Source organism: Neoarthrinium moseri (assembly GCF_022829205.1).
Source record: "Neoarthrinium moseri strain CBS 164.80 chromosome Unknown scaffold61_Wmoseri_CBS_16480, whole genome shotgun sequence".
Classification (NCBI taxonomy): domain Eukaryota; kingdom Fungi; phylum Ascomycota; class Sordariomycetes; order Amphisphaeriales; family Apiosporaceae; genus Neoarthrinium; species Neoarthrinium moseri.
The window spans coordinates 137,223-159,443 of NW_026055175.1; the positions used below are offsets into that span (position 1 = coordinate 137,223).

Genomic DNA, 22,221 nt, shown 5'->3' on the forward strand with positions numbered 1-22,221 from the left:
CTGATGAAGATTGGGGCAATCTGGGCTTCTTCAACGCGACTCTTCGTCACAGAGACCGTGTATCGAGGTGGACCTCCTTTATATTTCAATTTGGGTTTTTGGAATACTGACGACGTAGTTCTAATGGCATAGTGTTGTACACGCTCTTACCAAGTCAAGAAGAAAGCGCGCCTCGCATCCGAAGCGAACGATTTTTGGAGACTCTTTGATGGCGACTTATATGCCCAGGATCATCGTGAGATGTACTGTGAGGGTTGCGTTTCGCTCTGAACCATGGTTTCGTTGCCATTTCGGGGTATGCTCAACGGACCGGACCAAGACGCTCGCATGACCAGAAAACTAAGTGTTCTCTGTTCATGTTGATTGTCGTCTTGCTGGTGTGCAGGTGGACCTAGATTGGAAAAGGAGAGGCCAAAAAGGATGGCCAGACCGGTCCAGGCGGACTGACGTTCTAAGTTGGATCTAAAGGCCGGCTTCCTCCGCATCCGCCAAGACCCAGGTCCATGGTTGTTGCATGGGGACGGGATGGGGGGAAGAGCGAAGAAGAAGAACGAGTGGTTTGAGTGGAGCGGCGCAGCGCCGCGCAGCATGGGCCAATTTCTGAACCCTTTTCAATTCGGGGAGCTTCCACCTGCAACAGCTCCCTTTCCCCCTTCGTCGTGTCTCAACCGCCTGCCATCCGAGACAGCTACCATGGCGGACTTTCTCAAGAATATCATCGGAGGGGGCAAGTCTGGCGAGCCAGCCCCGTCGGCCGACTCGGGTAAGTCCAATTGATCTTGTTTCCTTGCCCTCTCAGGCCGTGCAGCAGCAAGTCGCGCTCGCAAGCGGCCTCGGAGGCTCGAGGCACAGCGGTCCGCGACTGGCCGCCCGCACCCTCTGGCAACGTCTCCATGAGAACGTCCTCCTCGTATCGTCCGACTGTAGGAAGAGAAGACGACGACGGACTGACAAGCGATCAACAGACTTCGCCGACTTTGCCGAGGCACCTTCCCCCTCGCCCGTCCCCTTCGAGAAGCCGCCTGGTGGCGCTACGCTGTCCAGCAGTGGACCTGCTGTGACGGACCGTCCCTACACCAAGTGGTACAACATCCACGAGCGCCACAGCCTCTCCGAGTTCAAAGCTGAGGGCGTCATTCTGGCCGTCATCGCCGTCATCTTCACCCTGCACTTCATCGGCTCCAGGCTCAACAAGTCCAAGGCCAAGGCATGGATCAAGGCCCATGCGCCCACCCTGACCAGCGAGTTTGCGCTCACGGGCTTCGATGGCGTTCCCGGCGCCGAGAAGCAGCCTGAGAAGCTCCTCAAGCAGAAGAGCTTGTTCGAGTACTCGACCTACGCGACTGGCCGTCAGAACATCGCCTTCGTGGATGTCATCCTGACGCTGAAGAAGCGCTTCAACCCCCTCATGACTACGGCCGAGACAATCCTCGGCTTCTTCATGGACAGCTTCGGCGCCCCGGCTGACTATGTCGAGGCCACCATCTATCCTTTCGATGGCAAGGAGGCTTCGATCGCCCCCAACCTCCCCGGCGCTTCTGAGCTTCGCGGCAAGGACGCTAAGAGCACCTATGACGGATTTGTCTGGGCCGTGGTCAACAAGGACCACATGAAGAAGCTCCGTGATGATCGCTACGATCTGTCCATCACCTTCACCAAGGACAACGCAAAGCTGCCTGCCTGGTTGACTGTCATGAGCGAGAGCGCCGAGATTACCGATGCGCTCCTCACCAAGGACTTGGCTGCCGCTGTGGAGAAGGCCGGCGATCTGTTCGAGGCTCTCATCGTCACCGACCAGCCCCTTGAGCGGCCTACGACGTAAGTTTTAGCTCCCGGAACTTGGCCCTCGCAGCGAATTCATCTGGCTAACTGCGTTGCAGTATTGAGGAGACTACTCCCCGCAAGCGACTTTTCCTGCGCTACCGCTTGCCCTCGAACAACAACTACGACGACTTGGTCCCCTTGTTCACCGCTTTCCTGCGCCTCCCTGACCATCTGGTTGCCACGGGTCATTTCCGGGCCGAGGTGATGCGCAAGGTCAACACGATCCGTGCCGAGACGATCAAGCAGATCCAGAAGGCTGCCGATGACGAGAAGGCCGAGGAGCGTGCGCTGGAGCGAGACAAGGCACGCAAGGCCAAGCGCGATGCTGAGCTGAATGCCCTGGACGCCAAGGCCCAGAAGAAGTTCCTCGACAAGGAGAAGGAGAAGCAGATGCGCAAGGCCAGCAAGAAACAGACCGTCCGAGGGTAGAGCACTGTTTGCATCCGGCCGGGAGGGAGCTGGCTTGAGAACTACACGGGTTGGGAATCCTGGGAGCGGGACGAGGCGGTGACAATGGCAGTGTCACTGGGAGCCGTACTGTAGCTGGACTGATGGAATGAAGAACAAGGGAAGTGTACTGGATTTATACCCAAAAGGTTACACAAAAGTGCATTGTTAGATAGGAGCGCATGTACGAAACAAGACCATGAGTCTGGATCCAGTGCTTGATGGAGAATTACCTGTGGAATTACGTTGGTGTGTGTGTGTGTGTGTGAAAGTACTCCCTACGGATGTGAGTACGGTTTTTATATTGAGACTGCACAGTTGAGGCATGTTATACTCCCAGCCCTATAATGAACTCATAAAACGACGTCGCCAATACCCCTATGAAAAGTATCTGGACCATGGGAAAGTCGTGATAACGGAAGGATAGCATACCATATTTCATATGAGACAGTTCATTACCATATACTCTTCGGCTGTGTTAAAAGGGTTCCAATTGTAATCTGCATGTGCTATAGCACAGTCAATGGCCCTTAGTTTGAGGCCTCACGCGCGCTTCCAAAACGCGGGGCATTTCGTCACCCCGCTTCCACGCCGTGTAGCAACTGTGATTACCAGACACAATCTCTGTCTGGACCACTATTACATGAACAAGTATAGAACTCTCAGTGCCTCGGTATGTGAGTCTTTCTTTCAACTCACCAGTCCTGTAAGATACGAAGTCTGAGCCCCAGAAAGCAAGCCGCCTTGCAACCCCACACATCGGTGTCCAGAAGCTTCTCTACAACCTGGTCAACATCAGGCTCTAGGCAGATCGTAGCCTACACTTGAGCTCCGCCAGCTTTTGTGATTCCACACACTCAGTACACCACAGACTTTCGCCAAGATGCCTGTCGACTACAGCAAGTGGGTAAGTCATCGTCGGGCCTCCTGTCCACGTGGAATCTCTCATGTCGTTATAATCATGGTCTAACGCCAACCCCCGCCCTACAGGATGCCCTCGAGCTCAGCGACGACTCGGACGTCGAAGTCCACCCCAACGTCGACAAACGCTCCTTCATCCGCGCCAAGCAGAACCAGATCCACGCCGAGCGCGCCCAGCGTAAGCAGCATATCGAGACCCTCAAGTACGAGCGCCAGATCAACGATGGGCTCATCAAGCGGATATCCTCCCTCCTGACCGCCCTCAAGGCCCACGCCGACGAGGCCGAGTCGCGGAACCCGGCCGAGGTCGCCTTCCAGGCTGTCATGGAGTCCGCACCCAGCAGCCCCGAGGAGGATAAGCCGCCGGCCCGGCCTGAGGGCGTGCACTCCGAGGTCGAGAACCCGCCCACCTACACCAAGATGATGGCCACGCTGCTGGACCAGGTCAACAAGGCGCTGGACGAGAAGAAGCCCGCCAGCCGGTACCAGGGCATGCTGGAGGAGATCGCCGGCCACCTGAAGAAGGTCGAGGACCTCCAGAAGGAGCTTCACAAGAAGCTGGACGAGCTGGAGAACGCCGACAAGGGCAAGATCACGAGCGACAGCTACAAGACGGGCTTTGACAGTTCACATGTCGCAAAGTCGACACCGGCAGAGGCAGGGACAAAGAAGGAGGAGAGCAAGGTCGAGCTGCTGAACCCTAGCTTCGATGTCAACAACCCGGAGTCACTCAGACAAACGGACCCAGATGACGATTCCGAGGTCCAGGCATCTCCGGATGCGCAGAAGTTCGCCAAGATCAAGTCGACAGAATACAGAGACAGTAATAACTTCATCTCGTCGCACCCCAACATCATATCCGAGAAGGAACAGGATGGAATTCTTATGATGGCGTTCGACGCACAGCTCGAAGGCAAGGAAGACCTCGCACGGAACTGCGTTCACCAGGCTCTACTACTACAGTACTGCCGCGCCCTCGGCAAGGACGGCGTGGCCCTGTTCTTCAAGCGCATCACGACCAAGGGCCACAACGCCCAGGGTGTGTTCTACAAGGACGTCCAGGACACCTACGCACGCATCAAGGGCCGCTGCAAGGAGATCAATGCGGAGCGGGCTGCCGACGCGGCAAACGGGGGCCAGGGCGTCGAGCAGATCCAGCTCCACGCCGTGGAGCCGGGCACGGTCATCAACATCAAGATCCCGCCGGCCAACAGCGAGGACGAGGCGGAGAAGCACGGCCGCCAGATCTTCGAGGGCTTCAAGCCCGACATGCGCAAGGCGCTCGAGACGGGCAGCCTGGACAAGGTCAACGAGGTGCTGGGCAAGATGAAGGTCGACGAGGCCGAGGAGCTCGTTGGCTTGTTAAGTGAGGTGAGTTTTCCCCCAACGTCAAAACCACGGGCGCAATTTGTCAGTTGATGACTAACATGCAACTGTAGGCCAACATCCTCAGTCTCGAGGAGCAGATCATCGATGCGACCACCGAAGAGGGCAAGAAGCACCTCCAGGATATGGAGGAGCAGGCGGCAATGGAGTCGTACACCGATGACCCGGAGTAGAAACATCACGGGGCCGGACCGATGGTTGGGCCAAAGGCAATAGTTGCTGGTCTCACGTTGTTTCCAGTGCCAATACCCAACAGCTTGGTTCCCCAGGGACCATGCTCATCTCTATCTCAATGACGAGGTATAGTAGCTCTCGGTGGAACCTCGTATTCACACAACAGAAAGGTCGAGGTTGGAGAGAGAAAACTTGTCATGATCGGCAAGGAACAACAGGAAACACATGCATAAAGTAGTCGACAAATAGAATGCTACTTCCTCATGATGTCAAAACAACGATGCGATCGTAAAATGTAGAGAATTCAAGAAAAAGACGCAGTCCCACTGCCTCGATCAACCCATCCCAACCATCGGCGATGATCTTGAAAGGCGAATCTGCAACCTTGGACCCTGAAAGATCGACGGCCCCCTGCCACCCAGGCTGCATACGGGGCGACCACTGCCGGCAGGTTGGCAGGGGACGTGGGTCCCGGCAGAAAAAGACGTTGGCTGGGACACCCACGCTGGCCACTAACAAACCTGCAACGTGCCAACGGAGGCAGAGAACAGCGAAACAGCACACGATGGAGGGTGGTGGATGGGCGGCGGTGCTGTCGGTTAGCGGCCGAACAACCGCCTCGACCCCCTTACTTTTCTCGCCCTCTCCCAATTTCACGAGATGCTCAACCGTGGCGGTGCAGGTTGCACTCGCCAGAGACTGGCTCTTGCGCGTTTCGTTCACTGGGTCACTATTCTCTTTCGTTCATTTGGGAATCTCGTCTAATGGCCCAGCAAAGCGACGCCCCCAGTCGACCAATCGACCTCCTTGACAGTCACGTATGTAGCACTGGCCGGTCTGACGCTGTGGTAGTACATACGCAGGTCAAGTCCTAGTGGCAATGAGATCTTGAAAAGCTTGCTATTCCTGGCTTCCTACTTTGCTTGGCTTACTGTGTATAACGTTTGGCAGCTCACGGCCGCTGGTGCAAGGCGCCAGGGCGGACAGGATCTAGAGAGTTTAGAGAGTTTAAAATAGAGCTCCGACCGGGTGGACGGGTCTCACTGACGCGGCCGAGCGACGTATGTTAGTTACGCTTGACACATCTAATGCGATTTATGAGCAGGCTCGTCAACCTCGGCGGCGCAGAGCATTCTACCCAAGTCCGGACTAAAGCCTCAGGCCGTCGCCCCTTCAGATGAAAATACGGGCACCGCGCGTCTGGCCTGGTTTCGAAACCAAACGAGGCCCAGTTGCCCAGAGCTGACGTCGCTACCAGGGCACTGCGCCTCCCCAGTTCCCCTTTGGTCCCGCCTCTGGTCCCGCCTTTGGCCCAGGCCCAGAGGGCTAACCGCCCCACGGCACCCGCCAGACCCGTGGGGCCCAGGGGATCAAGGGATCAGCGTTTCTCTCCCAGCGCATGAGCTGAGCCCGGGAACGTGCGGCTCTCTACCTTAGCCACCGACCCCTTGCCTCTTGCTTGTTTCCCGCAGTGCTTGGCATGGTTGGGGATCATGCGTCAGATGGGTTTATCCATGGGTCCCCTTCTCCAGGTAAGATGATATATGGGTTTGGCTGGCCTCCGGAAAACGCCTCGAGGTAGGAAGGTTTCTACTCCTTCTCTATTTATCTATTATACGTCTCTTACTTCTTCGTCCTGCCGTATTCTCTATCGCTCGTGAATAAGCTACTAGGAAGACGGGGGTTATACATACAATCTTCTCCTGTCCATTCTTCCCTCCTTTCTAATACAGACCCGGTCAGGATGTTTCCTTCGATATCCAAATTCTTGACCGCTGCTGCCGCTCTGTCGACGACAGCTTATGCAGTTCCTCAAGGATGGAGCGACTCATCAGGTAGTTGGCAGGGCGGCCAGGGTGGCCAGGGCAGCGGAAGCAACTCGGTCTCGACGACACCGACTACAACATCAGCAGCATTAAATTATGCTTCGGCGAGCAGCAGCTCGGCCACCGGCTTTTCTACGGCATCATCCGCAGCGAAGGCCGTGTCGTCGGGTACAGCATGCAACAACTCACCCGACCTGTGCAGCCGCACCTACGACAACGTCACACACATGGGAGCTCATGACTCCTCCTTTCTCCGAGACTCCAGCACGGATGACTCGATAGCAGGGACACAGTTCCTGAATGCTACATATGCGTTGAACAGTGGTCTCCGCCTGCTTCAGGTGCAAGTCCATGACCTGAACGGCGCCATCGAGATGTGTCACACCACCTGCGAGCTGCTCGATGCAGGAACCCTGCAGTCCTGGCTTTCGATTATCAAGGAATGGATGGACAACAACCCCAACGAGGTGGTGACACTACTGATTGTCAACTCGGATGACTTCAAGGCGTCGGATTTTGGCACCGTCTTCAAGGCCTCGGGCATCGACACGTATGGCTACACGCCCAGTGGCAGCGCCGGCAACAGCACGACCTGGCCTACCTTGTCCGACATGATTTCGGCCAACACCCGTCTGGTCACGTTCATTGCCTCGATCGACGCCGACTCGAGCTACCCGTACCTGCTGCCAGAGTTCTCATACGTCTTTGAGACTGCGTACGAGGTGACCTCGCTTTCGGGCTTCAACTGCACCCTCGACCGGCCCTCGGGCTACGCCTCGTCCGCGGCCGCCATCTCGGCAGGCATGCTACCCCTGATGAACCACTTTGCTTACTCGGTCGTCCTGAGCTACGAGATTCCCGATGTTACCAACATCGATACCACCAACAGCCCGGACACCACTACCGCGGGCAATCTGGGCCTGCACGCCAAAACTTGCAACAGCGACTGGGGCCAGAGCCCCACGTTTGTGCTCGTCGACTTCTTCAACAAGGGCCCAGCCATCGACACCGCCGACAATCTGAATGGCATCACTGCCACCGGCCGCTCAGACAGCGGCTCTACCAGCTCGAGCACAAGCACGAGCACGAGCGGCAGCGTCCAGACCCGCAACCTGGGTCTTGCATCTGGCGCCCTTGTTGCGGCGTTGGCCGGTGCCGTATTACTCATCTAGACGGCGATGCAAAGATCTCACATTTTCCATTTTGTTTCATTTCTTATATGCATAGCGATGGCGTTCTCTTGTATTTTGGGGACTACCCACGCATCAGCCGGATGGCATAGATTGGTTCACGGGGGCGCACATCAGGAGACAGAGGTGCCCTGAGCACATGAGAGTTAACCTCTCGGTCTAAAAGGGGCCGTACATACATCTCAAATCAGCATCAGTCTCAAAACCAAAAAATTGCGAGACGGGACATATAGCAGCATAGTAGGGAAATTTCCAGGCTATTATTCTACATAGATAGATTCTCAATCTAAACAAATGATCCCAAACCAAATCCTCTCTCGAAGAGACCTGCCTTGGTAATCCTGCTTCGGCTCTGCGCGCCGTGGTCGCCTCATCTCGCTCACCTGTGTTATTTCACTAACGTTAGTCGAGATTGAGACGCCCCAGAGCTGCGCAATCTTGGTACGTAACGTCAAGCCGGGGGCGCCAGTTCAGAGCCGAGTTGGCCTAGTGCCGGGTCTTGCCGCCGCAGAACCCCCCGAGCGGACTAAGTTAGACGGACGTCACGGGGGGCTCACAGCCAAAAGCTACAACGCATCGCGCATACACGGCATCTATCCCCATCAACCATACGAAAGGGGCTGAGTTTGTCTCGGTAGTGCGGCCTTCCGGAGATTGCCAGAAAGTTCCCATGCTCCGTTCCGCCGTCGTACGGCCCGCGAGACTCACCACCGCCGCTGCTCTGCACTGGCGCTACCCGGCCCTTGAAACTGCTATCCCGTGCCGAGGCGCCGTGAGGATGGGCTACAGTACCGTCCCGACGCCCGAGCGGTGCTATGCCGACTTCTGTCTCGTGCCTGTGAGTTGGCGGTGCTCTTTTCTCCGGAGACTTCCCTTCGTCTCTTAATCAACCCGACGGGATGCTGTTGCAGAAATAATTCGGGCATGGAGCTGCCCCCCTCTTTTATCCGGCGGGAGAGGCGGAAGTGATGGTGGATTCCCCGTCCGACGCACTTGTCATGGACCATGAGGATTTACGAAGTGCGACCATGACTGATACGCAAGCCCACTAGGTCGGCACGGCGAACGTCTCGGTAGCCGAAGAGGTGGCCGAGGTCCAGAAGCTGCTGAAGGACAGCGGGCTCGCCTACACAATGCACTCGGCCGGCACTACCGTTGGTGAGTTCTGTCTGTCGGTTTGCTTTCCCGTACAGCGAGAGGCTAATCAGCCACATGTAGAGGGCTCCTGGGACGAGGTCATGCGGGTCATTGGACAGGCGCATTCTGTAGTGCATCAGAAAGGGGTCCTGAGGGTGCAGACCTCGATGAGAGTCGGGACGAGGTAAGTTGTGATGCCCTTAGACGAGTCAATAAGGACAATGTGGATTTCTGACTTCTTCTAGGACGGACAAAAAGCAGACGGCGCAGGACAAGGTCAAGAGAGTCGAGGACTTACTTGCGAAGGGCGAAAAATAGGAGATCAAATCAAGTCCTATTCCGAGTCTTGCCCACATCGGCCCTGGTGTAGTAAGCGTACGTTCCGGTGATTATATACGATGATATTATCTCTCTAGGGATCTTGGTAACGGAGGTACATAACTAGTAGTCGGGAGCAGGGTGAATAGAATCCTAGGGCTTCGTGTATCAAAGTACGTGGGTAATTGAAGCTCTTCCGTTCAGCAGCGCACTCATGGTTAGTCGTTCGTAACTCCATCGGTACGTAGTGCTGCAAAACACTTCTCTGGTGCCCAAAGCTCCCACAAGGAGATGGCCAGTGTTTGAATCCCTGCGGCAGCAATGCCTTCGACTGGATCAAGCGACGGCAAGTAAAGTCCCATGCACAGGCCTGGGCGGTAGAGCGAAAGCGTTCGGGGACGCAGATTAGTACGAGATTGCGAGCTAGGTAGGCCTAATCGACGTTGCTCGACCGTTGATTTTGTTCTTTGGCCATCTCTTTTATTTCTACTCTATTTTCTTTTCCTATTATGGCCGTTTCCTACGTCCTCCTTCTGGTCCTGTGCATATGATGTGCGCAGAGAAGCATTGCAATGTTTTGAAGGTGGAGCCAGTGCGAGACTGGCAGAAGTATATATCATTATAAAGCTGACTATAAATAGGCCACGACTATGTATTTTATTACACACGAAAACTCAACAACTACACATTAACGCATTATCTCGTCACCGTGCCGGCTTTCGCTTTGGGTATCTTGAATCCACCCGGGAGACGTGTCTGAAGAATCTGGTCCGGGTCGTACTTGGCCGAGACTTCGCGCAGGAAAGCGACGTTCTCCTCGCCGTAGGTGGTGATCGGGTCCTGGGTCTTGTCGGCGTAGTTCAGATAGGCAAAGTCGACATCGGTGCCCGTCTTGACGCTCTGCTCCCTAACGGCCTCGCGGTACGCCACCAGCTGTTTGCGGGCGAGGGGCTCCAGCGCCGCGCCTGTGAAGACCATGAAGACCTGGAAGAGCACGCAGTTGCCCGTTTGCCGGTCCATGCCGAGCACGTTGCCGCCCTTCTCCACCCCGTGGTCGAAGAGGATCTTCGGTAGCGGCTGGAACACCGTGTACAGGCTGAACGAGTCATCGCCCGTCGCCTCTTGCCAGGCTGGGATGAATGCGTTGTGCTGGTCCACTATGAACTGCAGGATCTCCGGGTCGTTCTTGACTGTGATGGCGAACCAGACATTCCTGGAAGGCTTGTCAGACGGTGTTTAGTTTTCTCGCTGATCTGGGCGACTTACTGGTTCCCCTTCGCAAATTCGAGCTCTTTTGCGAAATTCAGATGGCTGTCCTGCCTGAGGGTTGACGACACCGTAGGCTCGATGGCTGCGTACTCTGCATACGCGGGCGCGTTCTCGGTGCCGGTGGTGTCGTGAAGAGCAGAGATAATGACCGACTCAGAGGCTCCCTTGACCCACGACCAGAAGCTAAAAGCGGAGCCGGCTTGGTAATTGACAATATTGTCCACGAAGTTGGAGAAGGCAGTGACAACTTGACCGGTAGTATTGAGCGGGTGGATCACGAGGCCTCCGTACAAGTCTCCGGCATCGAAAGCCTGGACGTCGAACCGCGTGACGATGCCGAAGTTAGATGAGCCACCCTTGAGAGCCTTCCACAGGTCGGCATTGTCGGTGCTGTTGGCTTGAACAATATCTCTGTCAGGGTGAGATTGTGTTAGTTGACCAGTGTCTGAAAGAGCACGTCGATTGATTACGTCAAATAATACTCACCCATTGGCAAGGACGATCTCGTAGTTCACAACATTGTCACACGCAAACCCAACTTTGCCGCTGTAAAAGTTGTTACCTCCACCGAGCGTGAAGCCTCCAACTCCCACGGTCGAGGTACGACCACCGGGAGCAGTAGCGCCGAATTGCTCGAGAGTTGAGTAGACATCACTCCACAGCGAACCCCCCTGTATCTTGGCTATCTTGGTCTCAGAATCGTACTCGGTCTTATTCATGAGTCCTAAGTAGATCATCAGTCATGTTGTCATGCGAGCAATCCTCACTAAAGGTTCAAGTCTGACTTACCAAGATCGATCGTGATCCCATCGTGGACTAGACAGCTTCGGCATCAGTTCATGCAATAAACCATGTTTCACTAGAGGACACACTGTCGGCAGCAGGCCCCCAGGCCATATGACCGCCACAGCGAACGGCCCAATTGGTCGCGGCAGTGGCATTCAACGTCTTGACTATTTGAGAGACCTGCTCGGGTGTCGTAGGCTGCACAATGCAGGCCGGATCCATCCGAGCCGATGCCGAGTAATAAGCAGCTTCACGATCATCATATTGAGTGCTGTTGGGGCGGTATACATTAACACCGGCGACTTCCAAGAGTTGGCACTGAGTGAGAAGCAACAGGTCAGATTCCAAGAAGAGTAAGAAGCACGGACGAGTTGGTGCTCCAGCTTCACTTACTGTCGTGTCAATGCTCGGGATTCCGGGAGCTGGGGTTGGCATGTTGCAGCGGCGAGAGAGAGAAGCAACGGCTGGTACGATCAATGAGGTAAAAGCAAATAGGGAACCGACGAGGGACTGCATGATCAAGACGTGGTATACACCAGTTGGACGTAGAGTTTCACATTCAACACGGCACCCACGAAAATGTCACAAACGCGTGCGGTGGGAACACAAGACCTGCAGGACCTGACACAAATTGCAACAATGGGCACATGGCCGTTATCAAGGGCGCGCATACATATGCCAGCATCTGGATTGGTAGCGAGCCTTGGTCATATTCCTTCGGAACCCTTGGAATGCGGGGGGCAAGCATAGGAGAGCCCGGGAGAGGAGAGGATCAACATCAAAAGGACTTGGATCCAGGGTATTATTCTCCTAACCTCAGTCGTATTCTGTAGACCGTTGAGATTGCCCTAGTCGGTTCGCTTGAATGCCCGTTGTAGGATGCTGCCCGTGGGTGGGGCCTCCCGCATCCGCGGAACCGCACCCGGGTCTTATTCCCACCTCCCTTGCACTTATAGACCCATAAATCCCCCTCAGAGACGGCGAGGGGCTAGATTCCTTTGATACGACGTTGGTCGTAATTACTACAGCTTTGTACGGGGGCATGCCAGTGATCGGCATCCTGATAGGTGGGGGGCTATAACCAGGATTCTGATCAAGTCGCGGGCTCCCTCCAGTAACGCACCGTTGCTAGCCTTGCATGCGGCTTCAGCAGGGTTACTTTGGCCAGCCGTCTCCACAAGTATTGCTTTTTCTTGAGTCTCCAAAACCGTTCCGAGATGGCTGTCTCTATAAACGGCATGCACATGCCAATCTTTCGTAATGAAATCTGACCATCGTTAGCCTAGGCGATGATCAAATCAGGCACTCAGTCGGGGAAAAACAGACAGTCTGGGGTTATACTTGGCTGTGGGGGTCGTTTCTCGGCAACCTATGATGAACACGCCGAAGCCGATGCATGGCTGTGGCATCGACTCTGCCGTACCTATGCTATGCCAATCAGTACCATGGCACTAGTAACCAATACCCATGTAGTGACCACACTGCCGATGATGATAATCAAGAAACCCTTGATATCCCCCTATATTGAACCGCTGGCCTTGTGAGAGGTCGCAGCGATTTATCTGTGCCGCCGCAGAAACACTCACTAATGAGATACCTGGTTTCAGAGAGTGCTTGCCAGTCGTCGATTATTGGGCACACTTCTGAGTATTGCTTCCTAAGGCCATGGTTCCGTCGGATGTCATATTGTAATTCCCGGAAGATGTGATCACACCAGTAAACAGGGGTCTCAATCCCAATACGGACAGGGAGCTCTTTCTTTTGATGCGGTCGCTGCCGCGCAGCAAAATGCAACAACTACCGCGAGGCCAGTCGATCGAAAAGGGAGTGATCACTGTCGCTCGGCTTCGCCCTCAGTCATTATAAGCCTGTGCTCCCTTTCCCGTTGATTGTCTCCTTCAGCATAGCCATCATCAATCTAGCTGCCGGAAAACTAGTCATGGCGTTTCCCATTATCAACGGCACGGAAGTGATGTTGCCTCCGCCTGAGGGCTGGGTCGTCAACTTCACCCACCCGTACCGTGACGAACAAACGAGAGAACATGTCATGTGGGCTTTTGGTGTGGAGTTCCCGATCGCAACCTTGTTTTTGATACAGCGCGTCTATACATCGGCGTATCTGTTACGAAAATTCCGTATCGATGATTGTAAGCAACGAGAATCTAATGTGTCCATTACGAATGCTCTAACCCATGTTTTGTTCCAGACCTGCTCGTTATCGCCTGGGTAAGTAAGATCTACCGGTTCTCAACCTTGATGTATATTAACCACATTCGCGTAGGGCTTTCTGCTAGCTACACAGGTAATGATGCTTCACTTGTGGCGGCTAGGGCTGGTCGGGCTCCACGGTTGGGAACAGTCCTTGGATAAGAGCATATATATGACAGAGGTCAGTTTGTCAGCAACTTGTGATTATATCAGAGAGATGAAACCTAACAGGAGTAACCACAGGTCATCACTGCTCTAACCTTGACCGCCATCACGTAAGTATCCCTTGAACGACCCCTTGCCTTCTCATGGTCATCTCTGACAAGACATTGACAACAGTGGCACGGTTTTGGCCAAACTATCGCTTTGCTTCTTCTACTATCGACTGTCGCCGGCTCGGTGGTATAGATACGGCATCATGTTTACCGGCTTCCTCTGCATCGCTTGCTTTGGCTCAGTATGGTTCGCCGTCCTGTTCGCATGCCGGCCCGTGGCTGCGGCGTGGAACCTCAGGCTCTACACCGGTACCAACTGCATCGCGCGCCCGCCGTGGTACATGTTGCAAGCCATTACTGGGGGTGTGACTGATCTACTCCTGATGATACAGCCGATCCCAACCGTGATAGGATTACAACTGTCTGCAAAGCGCAAGGCAGGCTTGATAGCTTGGTTCGGCATCGGTACCATCACATTGGCGGCAGCTGTGATGCGTTTGATCAGTCTACTGTCCATGATTAACAGCGCTGACACACCATGGACTATGGCTGATGCTATGCTCTGGCTGTAAGTGATCCTCAAAAGCTCAAGACAGTAATGTTCTGCCCTGCTGACTTTTCATAGTGTGGTTGAGTCCAACTTGATCATTCTCTGCGGCTCTCTTCCCACTTTCCGGGTGTGGCTCAACCACGTCGTCTCCAAAACGAACCGAACCGAGAAAGGGAGTGCGGGCAGCTCATCCGGCAAAGGCACTAAGGACAGCTTCCCATTGCGAACCTTTGGCGCACCAAGGAGCCGTCAGTTCGACACCATTGCCGAGATCGAATATGGAGATCAGTTCAGTCCTGATCATTACCACGTCGGCGTTGAAAGTCGGAAGTCAGAAGGCACCGGTCACGTCTCGGCAACGGGCAGCGAGGAAGCCATCATGCAAACACGAACAGCGACCATCTCCTATTCGAAAGATTTGCCATGATTTTGTAGAAGCTGCGCTACCAGGAAGCACTGTTCGAGGATCTTTGATTGTAGAGGTATGACTGGATGATCGACTTGCTCTGATACGATTGAGTCTGATTCTGTTGAAAGTACAGCTGGATCCTCGTGAGCTTGTTGTACATTACTTTAAGATATGTTTCAATATTGAGCGTTGAGCAATAAATTATATACAGCTACGATAGAGCGCTGCCGTTATTGGCTTTAGAAAGATGAAGAGATTCATGGGCATGTTGTGAGGTCGGTAGATTTCGCCCATTTCTTCAACGTGATACCCAATGTGGTATCGAAACATGCAGTCTATGGTATACTATGTAGCTGCTGATGAAATAACATCCTGCGAAATTTCTTGGGCGAGGCTATATCAACTCAGACACGTCCAGAGCATCAAGCGGCAGTATCGCTACTCCATGGGCGCTAAAAGATGCATCGGCGCCGCTTGTCCTAGCTTCGTGCAACCCATACTTACTACTCACCCACCCACCAATCATTGCTATTCGTTGGTCAAACTAGGTTAAAAGAAAAAATTCACGTTTCATACTCATGGATGCCCGGCAGCACAGCCGAGGCCGGCCCATGAACAGCGTTAGCCAGACAGAGTAGTGCCAGGCCCAAAGAATGGTCGCCGATGAAACCGCCTGCTGGCGGTTATTGAGGGCAGCAGTATCAAGAAGAAATACCGAAATCGATCCCCAGTGTAGCATTCTCCCAGTTGGTTCGCCGCCGAGACCAGCACTGCCAGATTTTCTATGTCACAACTCGAGCTGGTTTTCGCCCAGCACAAAAGGAGGTCAGAGTCATGTCACAACATTGCGATGCGGAAAAGTAGCGTATTGTAGAACATAACAATTCTGTCAGCCCCATCGGCCGCAGAACAGAAAAAACAAATCGCATTTGGTTCACGCGAAGACAGTCGCGTTGCTCGCTTGCCGGCGAGATAAGATATGCTACATTATACCAGTACATCCCTCCGTCCCTTCATTACCGTAAGTCGCGAGAGTCACGAGCCTTGTCCGTTGTTGATCTGAGTCCGGGGTCGGCCTTCAGAAAGCCCGCCCCTTACTGCATCGTCTTCATAAAGCCATCGAGATCAAAGCTCTCTTCGTACTGGCGGTTGTCCCATAGCTCGCCGAGGTCGTCAATCCAGGCCTTTTTGCCAGGAGCCCGTACATCACCGGTCTCAACGTCCACCATATCCTCTTCGCGCCCTTCGATCCCGTCCTTGGGTTTATCAGTTATGAGGTTGGGTCCCGTATCACCCAGACTGAAGAGGTCTAATATTTGGTCCGTGTCCATGGTGCCAAGCCCGGCGTTCTGTTGATTCACGACGGTGGAGGCGACATCAATCTTGAATGCTTGGAGACTAAACGAGGAATTAGTCAAAATTTTGGTCAGATGTAAACAGAGGGAAATGATTTGACTTACCTCAAGATCTTCTCCTCCAAGGTACCCCTCGTGATAAGCCGGTAGACGTTGACGACCTTCTTCTGACCGATACGATGTGCACGATCCATGGCCTGTAGATCACGCTGGGGATTCCAGTCGTGCTCGACAAAGATGACGGTGTCAGCGCCTGTCAAGTTCAGACCCAAACCACCAACACTTGTGGTCAGGAGGAGAACATCATAAGATGGGTCGCTGTTGAACTTATTGACAATATCCTGGCGTTTGTTGGCCTCGACGGATCCGTCGAGTCGCAAATACGATACTGATGGAAGCATGCGCTTCAAGACCGTGTTCTGGACCATGTCAAGCATCTCCTTCATCTGACAGAAGACAAGGGCACGGTGTGGCTTGATGGGTTGGTAGAGCGGGTCGTTGGAGTCAGTGCCCTCAACGCCAATGCCGCAATCAACCAGGAGGTCCTTGAGTGCGCTGAGCTTAGGGGCATGCACGGGATCATCGATACTGGTCCCCTGCTTGGCAAGCAATCGCTGGGTGTCGTCGTACATCTTGTTCGCTGGCGTCATGACAAGAGCGGGAGAATTGCAGAGCTTACGCATGTACTGCAACGCCTGGAAAATATGTTGTTTGGCCTCCTTGTCTTCCCTGCCTGCTGTCTCGCTGATCTTCTTCCCCTGTCTCTTGTTGAAATCATCAAAGAGCTTGCGTTGCAAGTCACTCAAATCGCAGTAGTAGTTCTGCAGAATCTTTGGAGGAAGATCGTCAAGCACTTCCTCTTTCAGACGACGCAACAAGAATGGGAGCACCTGCTTGTGCAGGGCCTCAATGGCCAGGGCGCCAGCTTCTTGCTCCTTGGATGATGCCTTGCTGAAACGACTGGCCGCAATTGGCTTTGCGAACCGATCAAGGAAGACTTTTTCGGTTCCAAGGAATCCGGGCATAAGGAAATCGAACAGCGACCATAGCTCAAGCACGTTGTTCTGGATTGGCGTACCGGTAAGGATCAATCGGTGGTTGCTTGGGAGCTTCTTGACTGCAACACTGATCTTGGCCTTCGGGTTCTTGATTAAGTGGCCCTCGTCGAGCACAATGTAGTTCCAGCTCTGTTTCTCAAGGTATTCAGTATCGTTGCGACAGACTTCGTATGAAGTGATGACTACATCCGAGGTGGAGAATTGGGATGCTTTAGATCGCCTCTCTGCGGGTGGGCCAACGAAAGCAGTGACACTTAGGAAGGGGGCGTAGGTCTTCAATTCCTGCTGCCAGTGGCCAGAGAGTGTGGGAGGGCAAACAATAAGTGTGGGAAGTCTGCGGACATCCGATGCCCCTGTCTTCTTGAACTCTTCGGCTCTGTTGTAGTGATCGCTAGCAACCATGCAAATTGTCTGGAGCGTCTTGCCAAGACCCATATCATCACACAAGATGCCGTGCAAGTGATACTTGTTGAGGAAGTTGAGCCAGTTCACGCCATCTTGTTGGTAGGAACGGAGTTCAGCATTGATCGCCACTGGAATGGTGAAGTTTTCAACCTTCTTCGGGTCGAGAAGCTGACCCATGAATGTCCGCTCACGGTCTCTGCCGCGGAGCAGTTCCTCAGACAGACCAGGTGGATCCGGTATACCGGCCTCAAGTGGCACAAGTTTGACCAGGGTTGCGAACGAGGTCGTTGCGATGAGACGAATATCGTTGTCGGAGTCGCTCATGCGTCCCAAAACTGGGACAATCAGGAAGATCACATATGGCAGAATGCCATCTCCCATCACGGCAATCAGGTGATATATTGCCTCGGTAGCACCTTGACGGAACTGGAGATCTAACGGGTTGCTGATAGATGGCAACACTTTCTCGACGAGCGACGTCATACCCTGGACTGGTAAGACGCTGCAAATCGTTGCCATGCACTTAGCAGCCATATAACGGTAGACAGAAAGTTCGGAATGCAGAGCCTTGATGATAAGCGGTAGTTGCTCGATGATAAAGGGGTGCAGAGCCGGATTGAGGGTAGGCGCCATGGTTCTAATCACTGACATGGCGTCAACGATTTCTTGGCCTAGTGTGAGCTCTGGGTTTCGCGCCTCGGCGGGCAGATCGCCTGAGAAGGCTGTTATCAAGGGCTCCTCCATGTACTTCTTCAGACTTGGGACCGCGTTGAAGATTTCGGCGCCAAACGTCTTCGCCAGGATCTCCAAGGCCTCCTTGGCTCCGCGTCGCGTGATACGAGCTGCCTTGGCTTCGCGTGCGAACTTCTCAGGATCTTCATGATCCACGCGATCCTCTTCCTTCTGCATTGACAAGATGCAGTCTGTCTTTGCGGCGTGTACAGGGAACTCAGGCGTTTCGGCAACCTCCACACAAGAAAACTTGACGAGGTTAGCAACAACTTTGTCTGCTGGTCCACGGCGACCTTTCTCAGTAAAGAGTTGCACAAGGCGTGAGATAGTTTCCGAGGAACGACACTGCAGTAGGTGGCTCTCCTCCAGCTTAATGCTGTCCATGATGCCTTTAATGAGAGGACTCGGTTTCTTTGGCAAGACCTTCATGGCAATCAGCGCACAAGCTGCGGCGGCCTTGATGCGCACATCACGGCTTTCCTTGACGGCTTTGGCCTCGTCGATTGCTGTGACCGTTGATTTCCTGGCCTCGGCCAGATCATTGGTAACTATCAAACGTTGGGCGGGTGCCATGGCTTTCCGAAGGCGCTCGTAGTCGTCACCAACATATTTCTCGGCTAATGAAACAGAGAAAGCATTGGGCCCAGCCTCTGCCTCACCTTGGACAACCACGGGCAGAGTTGGCAACTTGCTCTGAGAGACTTTGCCATGATCTCGGAACAAGTTCATGAGTTGCGAACACTGCGAACGCACCCGCTGCACGTAACTAACCAGGTCGCGGTAATGGGAAGGTCTTCCGGACTCGATGATCTTCTGTAGTTCGTCGACATATCTCGTCTCGGCGCTGCCGTTGGGGCTGTTCTTTGCGAACTCATCAATGATAATGCAAGACGTCAGTTGAGTTGACGAGTATGATGAGGTAAAACCGGGTAGCAATGTCGCATCGTATGCTTCTAACCCAGACGCCGGAATTCGAGACATGATTAAACCCATTGCTCTAGAAGCATAGGCACGGGACCGGACGAGTGTTTCCATGCCAACGAGGTCTACGTCTCCTTGCATCATATGTCCATCGAGGTCGTGGGAGTGCGTCGTTGTCGGAACGTCATCAGCCTTGCCCGACTTGCGTCTTCTCTTTGCTGACCGCTCGCCTTCCGGTTCGGATCCCTTCCGCGTAGCCTGGGACATGAAGCCTGGAATGGTATAGGTGCCACCAGATGGCTTCTGGAATAAAGACGCGTTCATTGGAATTGGGTTGCGCGACACGCCGACAGGATGCAGTGTCAGTTGCATCAGAGCATCAACGTGGGGCAGGAACTCTTGCGCGAGGTGATCCGGTTTCTTCGCCAAGCATTTGACCAGAGCCGTCCAAAGTTCCATAGATGTGTTCAAGGTGGTGCTATCCCGCTCAACAAGCAGGTTCTGGAAGATGAGACGTAAAGTTCTGCCATCTAACCAGCCAAGGGATTCCTCGCCTAGGTTAACAAATGTGGTAAGAGCTTTCAGAACTGCCAGGCGAACAGATGTAATGGTGTGGCGCAAGAATGGATATAGGCGGGGCACCAGGAGCTTGAAGGATCGTTCCTCGTCTTGTTCGGCCGAGGCTTTCATGGCTTCGAGGACTTGAGGGAAGCCACATAGAGTAGCCAGGAGATCCATGATCTTACCCGTGCTGGCGCTAAGGTCATCGCCAAGGCTGGACAAGCTCTCCCATACTATGTTGATGAGCTCGTCTAACGCAGCAGGGCGCAGAGTGACAAATTCCTCTGCCATGGGGATGATTGTAGCTGCACTGACCGACCGTACATCGTCGTCGAGATCGCCCAAGCCTTTCATAACAGCGCGTACGATGCCGTCAATCATGTCGTTATGCTGCAGCAGAAGGTCTTTCCGCACAGCAACAACATAACGCAGGCCCACCATTCCTCCGTGACAGACAGACCATACCTGCCTCTCCAAACCGAGATCCTCTTGCATGACCATTCTGTAGAGCAGTCGATAGACACTGTAAACAGACTCGGGCGGGACGTGCTTCAAGAACGAGCCCAAGGTTTGGCCGACGGTCTCTCGGATTGGCGCAACAGATGTATCCGAGGCATAGTCCGTAAATCTGTCAAGCATGAGAACACAGCAGAGGCGACAAGCCATGTCGTCAAGCCATTTCTTATTGAGCTTGTTGTTCTCGGCCCTTGATTTCCCCCTTAATCGGCCAGCACCAGCACCGTGGACTCTCAAGATCTCGCGCAGTCCAAGCGCAGCACCGTGCCGTGTTTCCCATTGTGGATCAAAAATGTCGATCTTGAGGAACTCACATAATCGCTCATATGGCCACTCAGCTCCTTGAAGCTCATCCTCAGTCTCTATTTCGGACTTGATGGGGATGACAGGACCCTTGAACTCGGAAACGACCTTGGAGTCCTCATCAATGTTCTCGGGTCGGTCGAGTGAGAAGTAGTCTGTTTTGCCGTTCTTCTTGGTTTCTGCATCCGGCATCGGCGTATCATCGAAGTCGGACTTGTCAGTAAACGAGCGGCGTATTGAAAGATCGCCGAAACCGCCTTTGCCTTGGGCCGCTTTCTGTGCGTCTCGCTTCCGTTTCCGCTTGAGAACGTTAAGCTGCCGGGCGCTCAGTCCTGATTCCTCTGCCGGCTGACTTGGCCCCGAGCTCGCTAAACTGTCCTGTCGCGCAAGACCGTTGCTGGCCGGCACATCTGCAGGGGTCATTGGGCTAGCGGATTTCTCGACGGAGATGGGTATTTCATCATCTTCGAAATTACGGCCAAGCAGGCCGAGACGCCCAATGAGTGTCTTTTTTTGGTGAGCGAGCCGCGCTTGGGGATCCAGGCTCACCAGGGCAAGGTCCACATTGCCTGTTCTGAGCAAGTCTCGTCCATAAGTCAGAATCCTCGACATGTCCAAGGTGTCTAGGCTGAAAGACTCATCAGCCTCGAGTGACACCTCCAATTCTTCCTCTTTTTTGACGTGGCCATTTTCGCCTGCAGGCTCCTCCTTCTTTTCTACGGAGGAGTCTTCATCCTCATTGGGATCATAGTGAGGTGCATTCTCGATGATCTTGCCTATCGCCTTGGCAGAAGTTGCCCTCGTGTCCCAGTCTTTGTGCCGCAGATACGGTACCACCCTGGAGAGGAGGTTGAAAAGCTCTTCCGGATGCTGTTTCTGCCAGTCGGCTAGCTGATTCACGGCAGTATCTTTGATCAGCTTTGTGCTTCCCGTCTCGAGGATCCTGCTTAGGTATTAGCTTCGATGCATGCCTCGCCGTATTGTGTAATCGAGTGAACTTTGAGCTGCACCATGTCGTTCGGACTGAGTCGGATCCAGGTGAAAGCTCGTCTCAAGCATATATGGCGATGGGAAGGAATAAAGGCCACTGGCACTTACGTTACGAGACGATCCAATCTGTTAGGCAGTCAGCAGATGTTCCTTCAGGTGAGTCTATCTCGGCTTACCTTGACGCCATCTTCGGTGTTCACGATGGCAGGCTGTGGGGCCTACACTCGCTAAAGGTTCATCTCGATGGCGATATTTTCTTGAGACAGTCAGCTTCTGCTTCAGCAACGCTTGTGGATCAGATGATATAAGAGAATATTGGATATTTCATATCCATGTAGCTGGACAACGCTTCACTAGAAGTGGGTGCAGTGTGAGGAAGCTTGGATGCCTAGCAGCCTATAGATGGACAGCATGACGCGATACTGTCAGTTACAGTAGGCAGCGACTGTGCAAGATGCTGCGGCAAGTGACAGTGATGCAATACGCTGGCAGAGTCTACTATACGGCTGAGTACTCTACGGCTTGCATAGGGTGGGCTTGGCTCCTAGCTGCAAGCGAGTATAGCTACATGCCAAGCATCGTGTGTAGAGTTACGTGCAGTGAGGCCTGGGCGCAAGAGGGAACACCTTTGAAAGCGACACTGACGTGGCGCTAGCGGTGAAATCACAAGGAGCCCCCGAGTAGCTGCAGTTGAGGCTGTGCAACATGGAGAGCAATGCA

General features: G+C 53.8%; 7 protein-coding genes across 7 annotated transcripts; 5 read left to right on the forward strand and 2 right to left on the reverse strand.

Moving 5' to 3' along the window:
* Positions 1–525: 525 nt before the first annotated feature.
* Positions 526–2,253, forward strand: JN550_010986 (uncharacterized protein; the record flags this gene model as incomplete). The annotated part of the gene is made up of 3 exons (XM_049309302.1): positions 526–763; positions 966–1,818; positions 1,881–2,253. The coding sequence occupies 3 exons, from the start codon at positions 526–528 to the stop codon at positions 2,251–2,253; spliced, it is 1,464 nt and encodes a 487-aa protein (XP_049167077.1).
* Positions 2,254–3,154: 901 nt separating this feature from the next.
* JN550_010987 (uncharacterized protein) lies at positions 3,155–4,751 on the forward strand (the record flags this gene model as incomplete). The annotated part of the gene is made up of 3 exons (XM_049309303.1): positions 3,155–3,178; positions 3,262–4,563; positions 4,632–4,751. 3 exons carry the CDS (start codon positions 3,155–3,157, stop codon positions 4,749–4,751), a joined length of 1,446 nt encoding a protein of 481 aa, XP_049167078.1.
* A 1,745-nt stretch (positions 4,752–6,496) lies between these two features.
* Positions 6,497–7,750, forward strand: JN550_010988 (uncharacterized protein; the record flags this gene model as incomplete). Its single annotated transcript, XM_049309304.1, has 1 exon — positions 6,497–7,750. One exon carries the CDS (start codon positions 6,497–6,499, stop codon positions 7,748–7,750), a length of 1,254 nt encoding a protein of 417 aa, XP_049167079.1.
* A 688-nt stretch (positions 7,751–8,438) lies between these two features.
* On the forward strand, positions 8,439–9,223 carry JN550_010989 (uncharacterized protein; the record flags this gene model as incomplete). The annotated part of the gene is made up of 4 exons (XM_049309305.1): positions 8,439–8,606; positions 8,821–8,926; positions 8,987–9,089; positions 9,151–9,223. The coding sequence occupies 4 exons, from the start codon at positions 8,439–8,441 to the stop codon at positions 9,221–9,223; spliced, it is 450 nt and encodes a 149-aa protein (XP_049167080.1).
* Positions 9,224–9,919: 696 nt separating this feature from the next.
* JN550_010990 (uncharacterized protein) lies at positions 9,920–11,713 on the reverse strand (the record flags this gene model as incomplete). Its single annotated transcript, XM_049309306.1, has 6 exons — positions 9,920–10,436; positions 10,490–10,903; positions 10,979–11,174; positions 11,282–11,308; positions 11,365–11,596; positions 11,672–11,713. 6 exons carry the CDS (start codon positions 11,711–11,713, stop codon positions 9,920–9,922), a joined length of 1,428 nt encoding a protein of 475 aa, XP_049167081.1.
* A 1,504-nt stretch (positions 11,714–13,217) lies between these two features.
* JN550_010991 (uncharacterized protein) lies at positions 13,218–14,678 on the forward strand (the record flags this gene model as incomplete). The annotated part of the gene is made up of 6 exons (XM_049309307.1): positions 13,218–13,425; positions 13,485–13,504; positions 13,560–13,667; positions 13,730–13,761; positions 13,826–14,269; positions 14,327–14,678. The coding sequence occupies 6 exons, from the start codon at positions 13,218–13,220 to the stop codon at positions 14,676–14,678; spliced, it is 1,164 nt and encodes a 387-aa protein (XP_049167082.1).
* Positions 14,679–15,754: 1,076 nt separating this feature from the next.
* JN550_010992 (uncharacterized protein) lies at positions 15,755–21,688 on the reverse strand (the record flags this gene model as incomplete). The annotated part of the gene is made up of 4 exons (XM_049309309.1): positions 15,755–16,058; positions 16,121–21,454; positions 21,610–21,627; positions 21,678–21,688. The coding sequence occupies 4 exons, from the start codon at positions 21,686–21,688 to the stop codon at positions 15,755–15,757; spliced, it is 5,667 nt and encodes a 1,888-aa protein (XP_049167083.1).
* Between the last annotated feature and the right edge of the window lie 533 nt (positions 21,689–22,221).